At 37.9% G+C, this 19,949-nt stretch overlaps 1 protein-coding gene across 2 annotated transcripts in view; it reads left to right on the forward strand.

The window, feature by feature from the left end:
* The window catches only part of MYOM1 (myomesin 1), a 142,182-nt gene that overhangs the window by 87,017 nt on the left and 35,216 nt on the right, over positions 1 to 19,949 (forward strand). For both annotated transcript variants that reach the window (XM_045849931.1, XM_045849932.1), the window contains 2 exons: positions 548 to 732; positions 5,109 to 5,223. In XM_045849931.1, coding sequence (XP_045705887.1) covers positions 548 to 732; positions 5,109 to 5,223 — 300 coding nt within the window. The remainder of the gene's footprint in view (positions 1 to 547; positions 733 to 5,108; positions 5,224 to 19,949) is intronic.

Below are 19,949 nucleotides of genomic sequence, written 5' to 3' on the forward strand. Positions count from 1 at the left end.
ATAACTGTAGTTTCTTTTTACCCCTATGTACGATTATATGCTTTACAGGAAAAATTTCCTTCCAGTGGAGAGTTATTTTACAATATGTTCTTTTTTACTTTGTAAGAAATATTACTATCATATGCCATAAAATAGAGTTGCTTTCTTCATGCTAATTTGAGACTTGGGAGAATTTTCAGATTATTATCCAAAAGGAACCTGAAACTGAATCTTCAACCAAACTAAACTGTTCTGATAAAAGATGAGGAGCACAGGCCCGAGGACACCCTGAAGGAAACTTTCACCCAGTCTCTGAGGAGTGTCGTGAACAGACCTTCCACCTGCTGCCCATAAGGGTCTTAGTGGGTTGGTGTAGAGCTGTTGAGGAAACTTGATATGAAATGACTACAAAATACCTACTTCCATGGAAATGGTAGATTAAAAAAAAAAAGAACACCACCATGAGATTCAGCTGTAAAACCTTAAATGTGGTTCTAGATTTACACATATTTGAGTTATTTTAATCTACATTATGATTTTCATGCACTGGTCTCTCTGTCTTTCCCAGGACCACCGCACAGTCTCAAGTACAGCGAAGTCAGGAAAACTTCCCTGGTTCTGCAGTGGAAGCCTCCCATCCACTCTGGACGGACTCCCGTCACTGGTTACTTTGTGGACATGAAGGAGGCCAAGGCCAGAGATGACCAATGGCGAGGACTCAATGAGGCGGCTATTAAAAATAAATACCTAAGGGTAAGGGGATGCTCATAGTTCGAGAAACCTATTTAAAAAGAAAAAAGGCTCTTCTAATGGTACCAACTTTAAGTTAGCAAGGCAAAACAACATCTCTGCTTCCATCTGGGTCATACATAGGGCTCTTGGTAAGATTTCATTTGGCAGTGGTTAGGGTTTGGGGACATTTCTGATACTTAAAACAATTTGGTTATGTTTAACCTGAATTCCTAGTCTAACTTTGGAAAATATCTACAAGTTCCCTTCTATCTTGTCTTTCCCTTCTGTCCTTCACTTACCTACTTCATGTTTTTGTTACTCACAGCCTTATGACATTTTTATTTACCATTCCTCCAAGGTAACCTTGTTCCTACCTCTAATTTTTTTAAGGTGGTTTTTTTTTAATTCGAGGGCCTATTATAATAGGATTCATGCCAGCAAGCCTTTAGCTGCTGATTCTTTTGAGTCTTGCCCTGTCTCACCTAACCTTCTCCCTTACGCTTGTGCTCATTTGAGCTCTTAGAGGCCAGTGGGATGGGTTCACTCAACTCTTGACCTTATCCTCACCCTTACCCATGTCATTGCCTTCCAGATTCTCTAGAGTGTTCAAACTGAACCGGTTTCTAACCTTATCTACCAAAGACTGTTCTGCTAAAGCCACTGAATCTCTCATTTGTACCAAATGGAAATCTCAAAAAAATGTTTTCTTTTATTGTCAGCAAAACCAGAGAACCTGAATCCACAGTAGGGCCTCAGAAACTGGGGCAGCATGATTCTAGTTCTCATTACCCAGAATTCAGTGTGGCTTGACCAGACATACAGAAAACCAAAAACTGTATTCAGTGTGTGACCCCATCCGTTGGCACAATAGGCCACTGCCTGGAGGGTGGGCGTTGGAAGACATTCAAAGTATACCTGGTCTAAATGGTCTCACCCACCAATCTGCCACTATGGACTAAGGTTTATACCATCTGTCAGCTATGCTCTGGAGTTAAGGTATTTATAATCCCCATAAAAGAAGGTAAATATATCCTCTGGAAAAATGACCCTTAAACCCAATACACCATTAAGTCAGTTTAGCATATGCCAATGAGCTCTCTACCCCTTACAAAACCTTGAGGAGATAAGGAAAGTCACATTTCATTGGGACAGGTAAAGGTCAAGGAAAGTCTGGAGCCTAGGATGCTGCTTAATTGTTCAGATGAGTCAGGAGGCCTCTAGATGCAACCCCCCAAAGGCCAGTGTGAAATAAACCCATCGTGGATGGCAGTGGTAAGTGTTCATGGCCAGATGTTCCCTAAATCAGTCCGCCATGGCACAGGCTCCCGAGCCTGAGGGTGGACCTGCCTGGGGTGTAGCAAAGCAAGAGTGAGAAGCCAAACAAAAAGGGCCAAGAGCCACCAAAAAAATGAGCAAGAAGAAATAGAGTTAAAACACATCAAAGAAAAGTTAATGTCACTCATTAAAAGAAAAGACAAGAAGGAAAGGCAAATCGAGGGGAGAGAGGAAAAAGAGACTGAGGTGGAGTGTGCGCAAAGGTGAACTTTCTGTAAGGAAATTATCTTAGAGTTTAGCCAGTTTTCATTGTGAAAATACAATTATTGATTTTTCTGATTATAAAACTGACACATGCTCATGATGAAAAATTCAAACTATAAAGGAATAAAGAAGAAAAATAAAGATATCCTATAATCCCTATATACATTTGATGTAGATTCTCTCTTCCAGATGTCTTATATTCAGAAAAATTTCAAGTCTGAAATGGATAAACAAATGTACATGTTAAAAAGTTTAGTCTGGCAAACATAAGTGAGGATAGGAGACGTAGCTGCACCAAGGGGAGAACTTCAGCACAGCTGCAGCTGGAGCACATGGTTTCTCCTGGAAGCACCCATGTTCACTTCAGCACCAAGCCTCTTGGTCCCCAGAGAGAGTTAACGATGTGTTACTTTCAACCAAAAGGATTGTGCCAAACAGAGCTCACTGTTTTCCTCTTATATTGCTAATTACAGCCTGGTGAGACTATAGTGAGAAGGGAGTGAATATCAGAAGTGTGGATGACATGGATGGAGAAGGCAAGGGAATGCGATTCCTTTGGAAATTACAAGGAAGGGAAAAAATCTAAGAAATATTGATGTGCATAGACTGTGCTTCTCTACTGCTTTAAAGCCAGCAGTCATTGTCACTGTGGCAATGGAAGAGTGGAAGAATGTTATTGTCACCCCACTGAATAGACACTAGGATGTGCATTCACCTCCTGTATCATGATGCAAAAATCTGACTCACGGCTACATATTACCTAAGTGACAGGTGCAAATGCAGCAGACACCTGGCAGCTGGTCTATTTTTATCACAACAAGGAAATGTGTCTGTTCCTTTCTGTAAATCCACACTTGCCTGGCATTATTTCTAAACAAAAAATTTAAATACATCAAACTCTGTGTATTTAGTCAGTACCTACAGTCAATTTCATTTACAGGCAAAAATTTCCTCAAAACTCTATTAGCTGCAGTGAAAGCTAGCACCACATAGTGAAATTCCATTATCATAAACAGAATACAATTAAAGAATTAGATTAAAAACCTAACAATTTAGTATATAGTACCCTCTGTGTGTATTTAATCACAGAAAACCCCAGATAGCCTCAGCAATCTTGAGAAAGAAGAAAAACGTTGGAGGAATTACACTACCTGATATTAAACTATACTATAAGGCCATAGTAACAAAAACAGCATGGTATTCATAAAAGAACAGGCATATAGATCAATGGAACAGAATAAAGAACCCAGAAATAAACCCACACCTTTATGGTCAATTAATATTTGAGAAAAGAGGCAAGAACATACACTGGGATAAAGACAGCCAATTCCAAAAATGGTATTGAGAAAATTGGACACATATGTGCAAAAAAATGAAACTAGACTACCTTCTTATACCATGCACAAGAATAAACTCAAAATGGATTAAAGATTTACATGTAGGACCCAAAACCATAAAAATTCTAAAAGAAAACATAGGCAGTAAACTGACATCACTTTTAGTAATGTTTTTCCTCATATTTCCTCGGGCAAGGGAAACAAAGGAAAAATAAACAAATGGGACTACATCAAATGAATAAGTTTTTACACAGCAAAGGAAACCATCAACGAAATAAAAAGACAACCCACTGAATGGGAGAACATATTTGCCAATGTTACATCTGATAAGGGGTTAATATCCAAAATTCATAAAGAAGTCATAAAACTCAACACCAAAAAAATAAACATAAACAGTTCAATTAAAAACAGGCAAAGGATCTGAATAGGCAGTCTCCATAGAGGAAATACAGATGGCCATTAGGCATATGAAAACAGGCTCAACGTAACTAATCATCAGATAAATGCAAATTAAACCACAATGAGATATCACCTCACACCTGTCATATGGGCTATTATCAATAAATCAACGAGCAACAAGTGTTAGCCAGGGTGTGGAGGACAGAGAACTCTAGTGCACTGTTGCTGGGAATGCAGATTGGTCCAGCCACTGTGGAAAACAGTATGGAGTTTCCTCAAAAAATTAAAATAGAACTGCCTTATGACCCAGCGATTACACTTTTAGGAAAGTATCTAAAGAAACCCAAAACACTAATTCAAAAGAATGTATACACCCCTACATTTATTGCAGCGTTATTTATGATAGCCAAGATTTGGAAGCAGCCCAAATGCCTATCAATAGATGAGTGGACAAAAAAGCAGGAGTGCATTTACGCAATGGAATACTACTCAGCTGTAAAAAAGAGGGGAATCTTATCTTTTGTGACAGCCTGGATGGACCTCGAGAGTGTTATGCTGTGTGAAATAAGTCAAAGAAGGACAAATACCATATGATTTTACTTATATGTGGAATCTAATGAGCAAAATAAAAAAAATAGAAATGAACTCGCAGATAAAGAAAACAGACTGTCAGCTGTCAGAGGGGAGGAGGAATGAGGGCCTGGGTGAAAAAGGTGAAGGGATTAAGCAAAACAAATAAACAAACAAAAACCCTCATAGAAACAGGCAACAGTTTGGTGATTACCAGAGGGAAAAGGGGGTGGAGGGAAGTCAAAGAGGATAAAGAGGGAATGACTGGTGACAGGAAAAGATTGACTTCACACAGTGAACACACAATACAACACACAGATGATATATTATAGAATTATACACCTGCAACCTATATAGTTTTATTAAACAATGTTGCCCCAATAAATTTAATAAAAAGTTGTTTAAAAGAAAGAAAAATATTTGCATATAAATTCACCCATGCAGTTCAAACCTCGTTGTTCAATGTCCAACTGTAAATCATTTTTACAGCGGAAGAGCACTTCTGTTTAAGTGACACAAAACACCCATTGCATTTATACCTGTTTCTTCCAGGTGCAAGGCCTCCAGGAGGGTGTCAGCTATGTGTTCCGTGTCCGAGCCATCAACCAGGCAGGTGTTGGCAAGCCATCCGACCTTGCTGGGCCTGTTGTGGCAGAAACTCATCCAGGTGGGCCTTTGCTCTTTCATTACAATTAATCTCATCTATGTAACATATCAAAGTAACATTCAACCTAGCTTTCTCTGCTTTTCCTAGTTTTCAAAATTATCACTGTATGTCTATTTGAATAATTGATCAGTATGACTTAAGCCATGACAATCATTTACCAAATCATAGGAGCCTCAGGACAGGGGTGAGCCAGGTTTGAAGTGGTCCAGGGCTATTCTGGTTTTTAGTTAAAAACAGGAATGTTCTTGATCAATTATGGGTCTTGGACTGACTGTTTCAAGCCTACATTCCTGGGATGTTATTTCTGATATACCATGGCCATAAAGTCCCACAAGAATATTTTTCCAGTCATAGGGAAAGCTGAAACAGTGGTTAGCAAGATTTTTAAAATTATGTTAAACCAGAAGTCAGCAAACTTTTTCTGTGAAGGGCCAGGCAGTAAATATTTTTGTGTCTATGGCCATATGCTCTTGTTGCAATATTCAACTATGGCACAAAATCAGCCATAGACAATACATAAACTGGCTATGTTCCAATACAACTTTCTTGTGCACATTATATACATTATATAATACAATGTGTTATATACATTATAACATTTGAATTTTAAATAATTTCACATGCCTTGAAATATTAATCTTCTTTTTATTCTTTACAACTGTTTAAAAATGTGAAAACCACTCTTAGCCCACAAACCATAGTTTGCTGAGCCCTGGATTAAACCAACAGCACTCCTAACTGAATGATGTGTGCAGTCGAGGCAGCCCTCACTTCCCAGCTTTAGGAGATGCCACAATTGGACTAGGGAAGACAGTCTTTTCCTTTGTTATGGGGACAAAGTTTATAGTGTTCACTGCAAATAGTTTCAAAGCATTATATAATAATTTGTTTTCTCATGTAACCTCTGTTACTTTTCAAAGCTATACATTTCAGTTCATTAAAGTTGCATAAAAGAAAGTGCTGGAAATGAGAGAGGATTAAAAAATATTAACCAGTTATTTTAAATTTAGAGTCATTCTAGTCCAAGCACTTTCACTTAAATTTATCCCTATTTTCATATAGAAATAAAGAGCAGATAAGTAATATAGCTTTATTTTTATGATGAGAAAAGAATGTAAACAGAAAACTCTTCTATCATTTTATGTTATATGGAAAGTACATCAAATGTATCTTTTGAGGAACTATTTGTCCCCTTCATTTTATTGCTTCATAACCTGCTTTCAACTACTGTTGTAACTACACTCTAGAGCTAGGTGGAACAGAGGTGACCTTCTTATGCCAAAGCGTGGTAGGTGTGTCTGGCCAGAGTGCCATACCTCATATAAGTCCTCTTTGAAAAATTTTATGAGAAAACATAAAAATGCCAGGAACATATATGCCAGGTAAAAAGTAACACACAAAGACATCAGCACACATGTTCCTATATAAATCAGACCCTTCACGTGCCAACTGTGAGAAAATATAAGGTGGCAAATGGACTTGTAAAAGGACCCAACTGCAGAGTCTACCACTGTAAAAAGAATATTTAAATTACTATAAATAAACTCTTAATCTAGTCATGGGTAAATTAAAAGCACACTTTAAGCAGTAGAATCCAAATTTGATCAACTGAAGAAAGCTTAAATTGATTTATTATTTTCTCACCAGTAGCCTCAGAATGGCAGTAAAGACTATGCATGACATAACATAGTCTTTACTATGAAGACTTTCCTTCCCAAAAGGATCTGCTGTTGAGCTCTGGGCTAGAGTTTTGTTTCATTGATCAGGAATAAGATACCAAAAGTCATTTTTTGTGACCATTCCATTCCTAGAACATAACTATGAACAACAGCTACAGACATTAACACACTAAACAGCACCAGAGTAACCCACTTCGGAACCACTGGACCACAGCCTAGAAAAGAATCCTGGGCTGCACAGAATCAAAATGTTTTGCCATGAAGGACCACCAAGGCCTAGGAGACACTTGGACTTGATCCCTATGCCGCAGGCACATTTATTCTTGCAACATGTATTTCTTCAGATGCTGTGTGGGCACCAGGAGTAGAGTCATGTGACATTTGTCATGTATACTAGGCGTATAATCTAGTGAAAAAAACAGAGCTTACAACATGGTGCAATGAGAGCTAGATAGATGTTCATAAAATATTTCCCACAGCTGAATAGGCTATAAAGCTAGGTATTAAGTTTTTCTAACTCCTTGTAAAAACTTATATGAAGCCTAAGGTTGTCTGTATGTATCAATTTTGTTAAATACTAATATATTACTTATACCCAGATATTTATTTTATATTAGAATGGATGAGAAGAGGGTGGAAGGCATGTTATCAATTTCAAGATTTGGGACGTGAAACTCAGAGGGCTATTTCAGAAGAACAACATCTTTTAGAATGCATTATTAAAATTTCTGATAGAAAATAAAGCTTGTCATGTAACAGCAAACCTCAAATACATCTAACAGGACACCTCAAGTGTAATCTGAATTCCAGTTAAAAGCAACCACTGAGGTTGATAGGATCACTGGTCTTCCTTTGATGTCAGCAAACATACCAGCAGAAATGGCTCGGCCACTGCTGCAAAGTCTAATACTGCTGGTAATGAGGACCCGGAAAATGGACTAAGTGTGTCATGCTCTACCAAGAAATCTTTTAGCTAAAAATGCCTATAAGAAGTATAAATTGAAAAATATTTAGTGTATATTTGTTGGTCATAAAAGTCACTTTTATTCTTGATAGTTGATATTTATCAAGCATTATCTGTGTTTATTGAATCAGGCCTGGTATGTAGTTGGAGGCTAGGTGAGCCAGATCAGACAGGAGACAAGAAAGGAACCTGCCAAGGTGTCACAGGTGATCTAGAGGGCAACAAATGACTGACAGACAGTACAAGCTGCAGGTGTTCTTACCAGAGAAACATCAGTGGGCCAGAGATGTCAGGTGATGAGCAAAAGAACCCAGATGCAAGGCAGAGTCCCAAGCAAGAACTGGGTTACTGGAAGTTAGGACTCGGTCATCTGGAACAAGGCAGATTAGAAGAACACAGCATCAAACAAAACAATGACTTGGGACTGGGTTGACAACCTACTATCCAAACCCAGTTTCTAAAAACTGGTTAGTAATAGAACCTGGTAAGGCTGAGAATGCAAATGTGTGCCCAGTGGCCTAGCGGCAGAGTGTTAAAGGATTCTGAAGGAGGAAGCCAAGGTCACTATTGAAGATTAGGTCAACTAATTTAGAAAACTGCTCTTGTATTTGCTTGATATCTGATCTCTCTTACCTATTAAAACAGGAGTTATCAACCTTGGCTGTGCATTGGAATCATGCCAAGAACTTTCTGAAAATACTGACTGCATTCCATTCTCCATTCCAGGCCAATTATATCAGAATCTCTAGTACTGGGCCTGGGCATTCGGTCATTTTTTTGTTTGTTTGTTAGCTCCTTGAGTAATTATAGTGTGACACCAGCTTGTAAACTGTGTATTAGACTGAGCTCCTTCAAAATAGGAGCTGTCTTTTCTCTATATACATTGAGAACCTGGTACCTGGTATGTAGTAGTCATTTATTAAATGAAAAAAATAATGACTACCATGTTGTAGCCAGTAAGGGAAAGTCTGTTTTGAAGCCACAGCATGATTACTTAACTCTAGAAACCTCATGGTGAACACCCTGCTTATGAAGCGTGATCTAGAGAGAAGCATCCACGGGGGCTACAGTGAGGACTCAATGTGGGGAGTCAGCCAGTGGTCCTCATCTTGAATGCAGGGGAGCCCAGTATTTCTTGTGACTGATTACATTAATTCACTTCCATCTGCTTGTATTCTGTCTCACTCCCCAGTTTTTCAAATGTCATACATGCTCACACACATGCTTGCACCAAGAAAGATAAATAATTAAACCTTATATAAAATAAAACAAACAAAACAGAAACAAACTTAGATACAAAGTGATGGTTGCCAGATGGGAAGGGGATTCCGGTGCTGAATGAAAAAGGTGAAGGGATTAAGAATTATAAATTAGCAGTTACAAAACCACCATGGGGACGTAAAGTACAGCATAGGGAACAGAGTCAATAATATTGTAATAACTGTGTATGGTGCCATGTGGGTACTAGACTTACCAGGGTGATCACTTAGTAAGTTTTATAAATGTCTAATCACTGGGGTGTACACCTGAAACTAATACAATATTGCATATCAAGTGTAATTGAAACAAAATTTAAAAGCTCATAAAACTGACCTATTAATGCTGATGTAAAAGACTAAAGTATATGAGAAAGAATTCTCATATCAGATTATGAAATGTATGGGAAGGTAAACAGTTTTCTGTGATTTTTATTTTAGCTTTTTCATTTTATTTTTTTAACCTTTTTTTTAAGAGAGGAGGTAAAAATAAGACAGGATTAGTTTCCAAAAGTTTATTTTCACCCTGGGTCATGGCAAACCTAGAGGGACCATTAAAAAGCCACTCCACACACTATCCATCTGTATCCATATTAAGGATTTATTTAGGATTGAGCAGCTGACTAGAGACAACTCTTCTCAAATCCTTTTCAAACCAAAATATTCTTTTTCATTTTCTATAGTCAAATCTCCTGTGTTCTTAACTGAATTCTTCATGTTCTTGAGCCGATTTGAAGGCTTTTTTTTGAGAAAATCTAAGTCTTGACAAATTTTGGTCTACTTTTCCAGCTCAGCTCTGTGGAGAAGTGGGATGGCCTTTCATCTAGCGAGAATATCCACAGGGATTCCTTTACTTTGACGGGAGACCATTAATAGCTACTGCCTGCCTGTTAAGCGTGTGAACCATTTCAATCACACATTAATCAGTTTTAGAGCATGTGACTCTTTAGACATTTGTGAGTTCAGCCATGAATTGACAGCTGCTCAGTGTTTGGCAAAAACTCATTTAGACCACGGGACATTCTAAAAAGAAAATTTGAGGGTTCTGTAGCTACACCTTTCTCACTCTGAGCCTGCACCAGGTTCATCTCCACAGGTATTGTTATAAGGGTTAGGCTGAGGCCCACAGAAAGGCTGTGATTTATGTTGCTCTTGTTTTTTCTACAGCATTTATAAAAAGAACCATTCATTTGCATGTCATATATCTTCTTAAAAATTGCAACAGAATTTTTTGCACACTGTGTATTCCAAACCCTTTTATTTAAGGAATTCCACTATTAATTTTTCTGAGATTTTAATATGTGGAGAAACTGGCCCTCCCAGATCACTAATATGTATACTGCCTTTATTATGCAAAGAGTAATCTACATTCCAACATGTTCTTCCATTTCACATACAAAAGTCTCTGAGCTCATTTTTAAATTGTTTTGTATACTTTGGAATTTTCCAAGAGATTTTTTTTCAGTTTTAAACTTCTCTCACTTCTTCTTTGTCATCCCAAATATTTTCAAGGTTTTTCCTAAAACACCTTTTTCTCTATTTGTAAACCCAGAATGCAGGATGTCTCTCTCTCTCTCTTTTTTTTTTTTTGCAAATGCAACTTCAATTTCCCATTTGTAAAATACTTAATCTACTAAGTCACACTTTAAAACACCTTTATTCAAAGAACTATATTAACAAATTAATTAAAACTTGACAATAACAGAACTCTTCAAATTTGAACAGCCTATTGAAAGAGTACCCTGGTTGGCATGGTTCAGTGAGTTGAGTGCCAACCCTGTGAACCAAAAAGTGGCAGGTTTGATTCCTGGTCAGGTCACATGCCTGGATTGCAAGCCAGGTCCCCAGTTGGGACAATCAATCGATGTTTCTCTTCCTGTCTTTCTCCCTCCTTTCCCCTCTCTCTGAAAATAAATAGATGAAATCCTTTCTAAAAAAAAAGAGTCTGATAGCATCCGCATTGTAATTCATGTGACAAACAGGCAATAAGCTTGTTGTGCTGATCATTTTAAGGCAATAATCCTGTCATATTTACACAGTGATATTGTTTAAACTGCATTCTTTCTTTACAACATAGCATTAAGTTATTTTGACTAAACATTATTTTCTAATGAGAATTGTTACAGAGTTCAAGAAATATGCTTAAATAACTAATTTTTAAATTATTTTCAATAAACTTGATTTCTCAGAATCTTGAGGTTCTAAAGGATGCTTTCAGTCAGTTGACAGAGTAATTGATTTGTCAGAAAGGAGATCCAACTTTGCCTTCCGAGTATAAAATCAAGTAGAAAACCCACTCTGCCTAGAATATTTTCTCCATGGCTACTTTTATTTTATTTTAGCTGTTCATCAAAATATTGGTGTTACACTTAAGCTTTTTTTCTTTTCATTTTCTTTTTTTAATATGTATTTTATTGATTATGCTATTACTGTTGTCCCATTCCCCCCTTCTCTCCCCTCCACCCTGTACCCCTTCTCCCACCCACGTTCCCCCCTTTAGTTCATGTCCATGTGTCATACTTATGAGTTCTTTAGCTTCTACATTTCCCGTACTATTCTTGCCCTCCCCCTATCTATTTTCAACCTACATTCTATGCTACTTATTCTCTATACCTTTTTTTTCCCCTCTCCTCCTCCCACCCCCCTGCTGCTAACCCTCCATGTGCCCTCCATTTCTGTGGTTCTGTTCCTGTTCTAGTTGTTTACTTAGTTTCTTTTGGTTTTGCTTTAGGTGTGGTTGTTAGTAATTGTGAGTTTGCTGTCCTTTTACTATACATGTCTTTTCTTTATCTTCTTTTCTTAGATAAGTCCCTTTCGCATTTCATAAAATAAGGGCTTGGTGATGATGAACTCCTTTAACTTGACCTTATCTGAAAAGCACTTTATCTGCCCTTCCATTCTATATGAGAGCTTTGCTGGATAGAGCAATCTGGGATGTAGGTCCTTGTCTTTCATGACTTGGAATATTTCTTTCCAGCCCCTTCTTGCCTGTAAGGTCTCTTTTGAGAAATCAGCTGACAGTCTGATGGGAGCTCCTTTGTAGGTTACTGTCCCCTTATCTCTTGCTGCTTCTAGGATTCTCTCCTTCATTTTTTACCTTGGCTAATGTAATTATGATGTGCCTTGGTGTGTTTCTTCTTGGGTCCAACTTCTTTGGGGCTCTCTGAGCTTCTTGGATTTCTTGGAAGACTGTTCCCTTTGCCAGATTGGGGAAGTTCTCCTTTATTATTTGTTCAAATACGTGCTCAATTTGTTGCTTTTTCCCCTTCCCATTCTGGTACCCCCTATAATTCGGATGTTGGAACGTTTAAAGGTGTCCTGGATGCTCTTAAGCTTTTCCTCGTTTTTTTGAATTCTTATTTCATCATGCTTTCCTGCTTGGTTGATTCTATCTTCCTTCTGGTCCACTGTATTGTTTTGAGACTCAGATTCCTTCCTTTCACTATTGGCTCTCCTCCGTGTATCTTCCTGTATCTCTTTTATGGTAACCTGCATCCTTTCATCTAATTTGTGCCCAAAATCAACCAATTCCGTGAGCTTTCTGATCACCAGTGTTTTGAACTGTGCATCTGATAGATTGGCTATTTCTTAGTCGCTCAAAAGGATGAGTCCTGGGGGACTGATCTGTTCTGTTGGAAACATGTCTTTCCCTGTCTCTCCTTTTTTTTTTCTGGTCTGGTTGCTCTTGTTATGGTAGGGGGCAGAGCCTTAGGTGTTCACATGGGCTGGGCACCCAAGTCACTAGATTGTGATGTTATATGTGGGGGCGGGGTCAGGAGCGGGGACGGGAGGGAACAATGGCGGTAGTTCCCTTCTCCTGGGCTCAGACTCTTCTCTGGGATCCTGGGCTGTGAGCTCTGCCCTGGTTCACAATCGCTGCCTCACTGGGTCCGCCAGCCGCAGCTTGCATACTCAGGGATCACTGCTGTGTTCTTGCGCCCCGGATGGCTGTTGCGCCTATTTTGCACCAAATTTTCCCTGACCTCTGTGCACCGCCGACCCACGCTAGCCCCGCGCCTGCCCGGCTTGTCTTCTCCTACCAGTCTAGATGTACGGGTCTACTTCAACTTCTTGGCTGTCCGACTTCCATTCAGATAAATCCTCTATCAGTTCTAGGTGTTATTCTATCTGTAAATTATTGTTGTAAATTATTGTTGTTCTAATCTTGGTTGTGCGAGGAGGTACGGTGCGTCCACCTATTCCTGCATCTTGCCGGAAGTCCTACACTTAAGCTTTAATACAAGTTCCAGTAAAATAAATATTGCAAATCTAAACTGGCATTTTTCTTTTAAATCTGTTTTTTCAATCCAGCCACTGGCACATATAAATATGTATGAAAAATATGGAAGAAAAAAATTCCTGACCTTGTAAAATTTAACACTGTTCTCAAAATAAACAACCAGTGCAACTTTTTGAAAAATTAAAATCTAATCAAAAATTCATCTTAAGTGTTTGAAATGTTCCAAACATTTAAGTGTTCCACATTTAAGTTAAGTGTTCCAATTTTAAAATGGAAGTGTCAGATATAGTTATAATTATTTTTTATTGTGTCACTTTCTTTAAATAAATCAACCAATAGCACTCATCATAGCCACAATTATGTGTGCATAAATTGAAGAAATGTTCATGCCTCTCTTTTCCATCCACTATCGATATTGTCTGCCATGTGCTGATTTGACATGATTAATCAAGAAAAGCTTCACAGATGAGAAAAAGTCTCCTATATACTAGTTAACATTATATCCAATCCCCACGTCTTTTGTCTTTCCTGGAAATTACTTATTTTTATTTTTTTATTTTTTTAACATTTTATTTTTTAAAATTATTTTACTGTTGTTCAATTATAGTTGTCTGTATTTTCTCCCCACCCTCTCCAAACCCACCTCCCTCCCTTGCTTCCACCCTCCCCCTTGGTTTTGTCCATGTGTCCTTTTTTTTATTTTTTTAAGTTTGACTTTTCTTCTTTATTTTTTTATTATTTATTTATTTATTTTTAGAGAGGAAAGGGGGGAGGAGATTAATGTGTGGTTGCTGGGGGCCATGGCCTGCAACGTAGGCATGTGCCCTGACTGGGAACCGAACCTGCGATTCCTGGTTCGCAGTCCGCGCTCAATCCACTGAGCTATGCCAGCCAGGGCTCCATGTGTCCTTTATAGTAGTTCCTGAAAACCCTTCTCCCCATTGTCCCCTCCCCTCTGGCTATTTTTATATTGTTCTTATTTTTGATGACTCTGGTTAGGAGCAAATACCATATGATCTCACCTTTAACTGGAACATAATCAACAAAAGAAAAAAGCAAAAGATTACTTATTTTTAAATTACAAATTCATAGGTTTAGGTGGAAACACATATACTGCCTGGGATTTTAAAATTAACATTTTTTGTTTCACTTAGTATATTTATAAAAGATGTCCAATTACTTTACAAAAATTAATTTTGTAGAATAATTGAATAAGACAGCTCTATATTCTTTTCGTAACTAGGCAATTGAGACAACAGCTAAGTAGAGGTTTTCTGTTCTTCAAGTTACATAGGTTTCAGACCAAATTTGGTCATTTAGAAACCTGCAGAAATTATGTGTTAAATACTCAGTTGTTCTATTTATTTCAGAATTTACTGCTGAAGCATCATTTTAAGACTTTTTGATGAAAATTCTGATAAAATAGATTACACACTTCAGTGCATACTTTTCAACCTTATTGGATGCAATGTATTTAATCTTATTTAGCTTTTTTTGTTTGACTCAGAGCCATTAGTGTCAACCTTATGTATTGTACATTGTTACAATAAATATAGTGATGCCATTGCCAATTGGCTCGGTTGGTTGGAGCATCATCACATACACCAAAAGGTTGAGGGATTAATCCCCAGTGAGCACACATACCTAGGTTGAGAATTTGATTCCCAGTCAGGGCATGTACAAGAGGCAGCCCACCAACATTTCTCATATCCAGATTTCTCTCCTCTCTCCTTTCCCCTCTTCCTAAAATTTAACAAATATATCCTTGGGTGAGGATTTTTTTTACAAAAAATTTTAATTAAAAATAAATAGTTAAATAAATAAGTACTATGATGTCTCATGGGGTGAGGAGCCATTTGTACCTCTGTGAGATAATGTCTCTGGGCCTACTTTTTAGTTTTCTACCCCTCTCTTGCTGTCATTTTCCTTACTCTCAGTGTGCCTGCTGATAGTAGCCTCTTTCTTCCCTCATTTTAGGGTTTAATCTACTGAGAGAACCAACCAACTAGGCCTGTTAGAATCTTCTCAAGCTAAGCATAGATTCCAAGTGACAGTTTATGGGGTTCTCCATTGGGTTTCCAGAAATACTACTAACGTATAGACTTTGCCACATCAGCACTAGCTCTTAGAGACTTGTTTTGCTTACTTCTTGGTTTTAGGCAAGATTCCAGCTGGGTGAGGTCTTAGAAAACAAAGGTTATCCATGGAACTGAGAGAAAGACTAAGCTAATTATATTGTTCATAGTCTTTCAGTTCTTAACCTAAGCAATATTTGTTCTGTATAATATAATATAATATAATATAATATAATATAATATAATATAATATAATATAATATATAATAAATATAATTTATAATATACAGTAAACATATGGATGATTCACTTCCTTTTAAAAGGAATTGGAGCTCTGACTAATGTTGCTCAGTGGGTTGGCCATAGTCCCACAAACCCACAGTTACGAGTTCATTTCCCAGTCAGAGCACATGCCTGAGTTTCAGGCCAGGTCCCCAGTTGTGGGTGTGTGAGAGGCAACCAATTAATGTTTCTCTCACACATGGATCTTTCTCTATCTATTTCTCCCTCCCTTTCTCTCTCTCTAAAAAATAAATAAATAAAATTTTTTAAAAATAAAAATAGACAACTCTCTAAATCTTCTCCAACAAGCAACAGCTGGCCTCAGTGAGCCCCAGGCCTGGAGCTAGCAGCAGCCAGCCCAGATTCATGGCTTGGCTTTGCCTGGGGATCTTCAAGCCCAGCACAAGTAGCAGCCATCTCAGGTTGCTTCATAGCTCAGGCAAAGTGGATCCAGGCAAAATACAGGTGGAGCCTGACCTTGGCCTGCACTACCCAGGAAACCCCAGGGCCAGTGCACCTAGTGGGCAGCTACAGACCATGTTGGAGCACCACCACCCTGCCCCTGCACAGCTGATCCTCCACCAATGGTGGAGGGCAGTGGTAAGTGGTCACAGCCAATCCCTGAAGGTGACTGGCCTGGGTAAATCTCTCCCACTTATCTGCTAGCAGTAACCAAAGCTCAACTATAAAAGTAGGGTATACTAAACCTACACAAAGCGCACACCTTAAGTACTCAGCTTGGGTGATAAAGGAGGCTGTGTCACTGGACCCTATAGGACACCTACTACGTTAGACTACACTTCCAAGACAAAGAATCAAAGCAGCTCTATCTAATACATAGAAACAAACACAGGGAGGCTGGCAAAATGAGGACACAAAGAAACATGGCCCAAATGAAAGAATAGATGAAAACTCCAGAAAAAGAGCTAAATGAAATAGAAATAAGCCATCTATCAGATGCAGAGCTCAAAACACTGGTTATAAGGATACTCGACAAATTTAGCAAGGACCTCAACAGCATAAAAAGATCCAGTCAGAAAAAAGGGATTCACTAATTGAAATAAATAACAATTTACAGGGAAATAACCTGTAGAAGAATGAATGAAGCCCAGAATCAAATCAATGATTTGAAACATAAGGAAGCAAAAAACAACCAACCAGAACAATAAGAAGAAAAAAAGAATTAAAAAAATGAGGATAGTACAAATAGCCTCTGTGGCACCTTCAAGAGGTTCAACATTTGCATCATAGGGGTGCCACGGGGAGAAGAGTGAGAGCAGCAAATTGGAAATCTATTTGAAAAAATAATGAAAGAAAACCTCCCTAATTTGGTGAAGGAAGTAGACATGCAGTTTCAGAAAGTACCAAGAGTCCCAAACAAGGTAGATGCAAAGAAGCTCACTCCAAGACGCATCATAATTAAAGTGCCAAAGATTAAAGATAAAGAGAGGATCTTAAAAGCAGCAAGAGAAAAGAAGTTGGTTACCTACAGGGGAGTTCCCATAAGATTGTCATCTAAATTCTCAAAAGAAACTTTGCATGTTGGTAGGGTTTGGCAGAAATATACAAAGTCATCAAATGCAAAGACCTATAGCCAAGATTGCTCAGCAAAACTATCATTTAGAATTGAAGGACAGAGATAGAGCTTCCCAGACAAGAAAATCCTAAAGGAGTTCATCATCACCAAACCGTTATTATCTGAAATGTTAAAGGGACTTATTCAAGAAAAAGAAGTAGATCAAAACTATGGATAATAAAATGGCAAAACTACATGTCTATTAACAATTGACTCTAAAAAACAACCTAAGCAAACAAAAAGAACAGAGACAGAATCACGGATACAGAGGGCATTTTGATGGTTGCTAGATGGGAGTGGGGTGTGGGGCAATGGATGAAGATGTGAGGGGATTAAGAAGTACAAATAGGTAGTTCCAGAATAGCCATGGGAATGTAAAGTACAGTATAGGAAATGGAGTAACCAAAGGACTTATATGCATGACCCATGGACATGAACAATAGTGGGGGGGTTGCCTGAGGCAGTATGGGGTGCTAGGTGGAGAGGAAAAAAGGGAAACAATCAGGACAATTGCAATAGCATAATCAATAAAATATAAGTTAAAAACCTGCAGAAAAAAATAAAAAGGACTATAGATAAGCAATGAATGATTAATATGAACTGCCATGTCTTCAAAATAGATATTATACAAATAGCAAGAAAGTTCAGTTAATGTCTGTCACTGGTTTTCCTCTTCATACCAATACAGATATACAGAAAATTTCTGATTTATATTCTCTCTGTGACTCATTCATGCTAACTGTGTAATATAACACTGTCTAATCCTCAGCATGCTTAGGTGTTAGTCTTTTCTTAAGTTTTAATTACAGTACTTCTTTTCTATTGTTATACAACAGTGGCTTGTGAGGATTAGTCATGTGTTACTAGGAACAGAAATAAAATATGGTGAGTAACTTCTAATGGAGTAGACACAGCCCCTTAAAAGTAATATATGTAGACATTTCACTTAAGAAACAATGAATTTTCAATCGATCATTATTTCCTTTTATCCATATAGCCAAATATGAAAATAGCCCTGTTTTTTTTAGAAAGTAATGTTAAAAATCTCCTAGAATTAGTGTTCTCTACACTTCCTATGTGTTAAAACTCAATTTATAATTGAAGCACTAACTGCTATCACTAAGGACACAAATTAGATCAACTGCCAGGCTTAGGAACCAAGGCCCTTGTGTCACTGCTCATTCTTTGGGCACTCATGTTCTTTTCGCTTCCCCTGAATAAAATTTTGCAGTTTTTTCCCCTCACAAGTTTTACTGGGCAGTAGGCCAGGATGCTGGCTTCTTATGGTATAATCTAAAGAGAAAAACTTCAATCCCTTGGAAAGTATTGCATCTTTTGGGGGAAAAAAATTGTGCTTTTTTAAAAAATAAAGCTTCACCTTTTTGAGATCAAATATAATATATTTTTCCTAATACATGGAAACAAACCAAGTATGTACTGGTAATTGAATATATGTCAATTTAAGATAAGTATTTTACCTTTCAGTTTAAGAAGAGCATTTTACTGATGTAGATGTGAACATTTTATCTGCTGTCAAACTCTCTTTGAATTGCTATATTACATGTAGTTGCAATTTATTATTACTCTCACAAATAAATGAACTCAAAATATTAACAGAACTGTTTTCTTTTAAAATCTAAAGGCCAATCTTCTTGAAACATAGATCTCTTTACATTTAACTTCCCATACAGTTCATTAAAAGTAATTTCTAGGTTGCTGTTGTTTCCATCCTGAGAAGCCTCTTTGGATTAATTTATGATTGCCTGATCAGCAGAACAAGCTTTAATATATTTCTCTATTCTTAAATGACTTACAAAATTTAAGCATGTAAATATAGGACATTCTTGGCATCTCCACTTTTTCCCCTTCAATTTCCTTTTGGTTTTCTTTTTTTTTATTTTAATCATTGTTCAAGTACAGTTTTCTCCCTTTTACTGCCAATCCAGCCCACCCACCCAACCCTCCCACTTCCCTCCCATTACCACCCTCCCCCTAGTTTTTGTCCATGTGTCCTTTAAATTTGTTCCTGTAAGCCCTTTCCATTCTCCCCTGAAATTCCCTCTCTCTCACCTCTGGTCACTGTCAGTCTGTCCTCTATTTCAGTGTCTTTGGTTATATTTTGCTTGTTTCTTTGTTTTATTGTTTAGGTTCCTGTTAAAGGTGAGATCATATGGCATTTGTCTTTCACTGCCTGGCTTGTTTCACTTAGCATAATGCTTTCCAGCTCCATCCAAGCTGTTGCAAAGGGTAGGAGCTCCTTTCTTTCTGCTGCATAGAATTCCATTGTGTAAATGTACCACAGTTTTTTGATCCATTCATTCACTGATGGGCATCTTGGTTGCTTCCAGCTGCTAGCTATTGTAAATTGTGCTGCTGTGAACATCGGGGTGCAAAGGTTCTTTTGTATTGGTATTTTATTTTTCTTAGGATATAGTCCCAGCAGTGGAATTGCTGGGTCAAAAAGCAGATCCATTCTTAGTTTTCTGAGGAAGTTCCATACTGCTTTCCATAGTGGTTGTACCAGTCTGCAGTCCCACCAACAGTGTACAAGGGTCCCTTTTCTCCACAACCTCTCCAACACCTGTTGTTTGTTGCTTTGTTTATGATGGCCATTCTATCTGGTGTGAAGTGGTATCTCACTGTGGTTTTAATTT

This window comes from Phyllostomus hastatus, unplaced genomic scaffold (genome assembly GCF_019186645.2).
Source record: "Phyllostomus hastatus isolate PE091 unplaced genomic scaffold, TTU_PhHast_1.1 phas_contig_80, whole genome shotgun sequence".
NCBI lineage: Eukaryota > Metazoa > Chordata > Mammalia > Chiroptera > Phyllostomidae > Phyllostomus > Phyllostomus hastatus.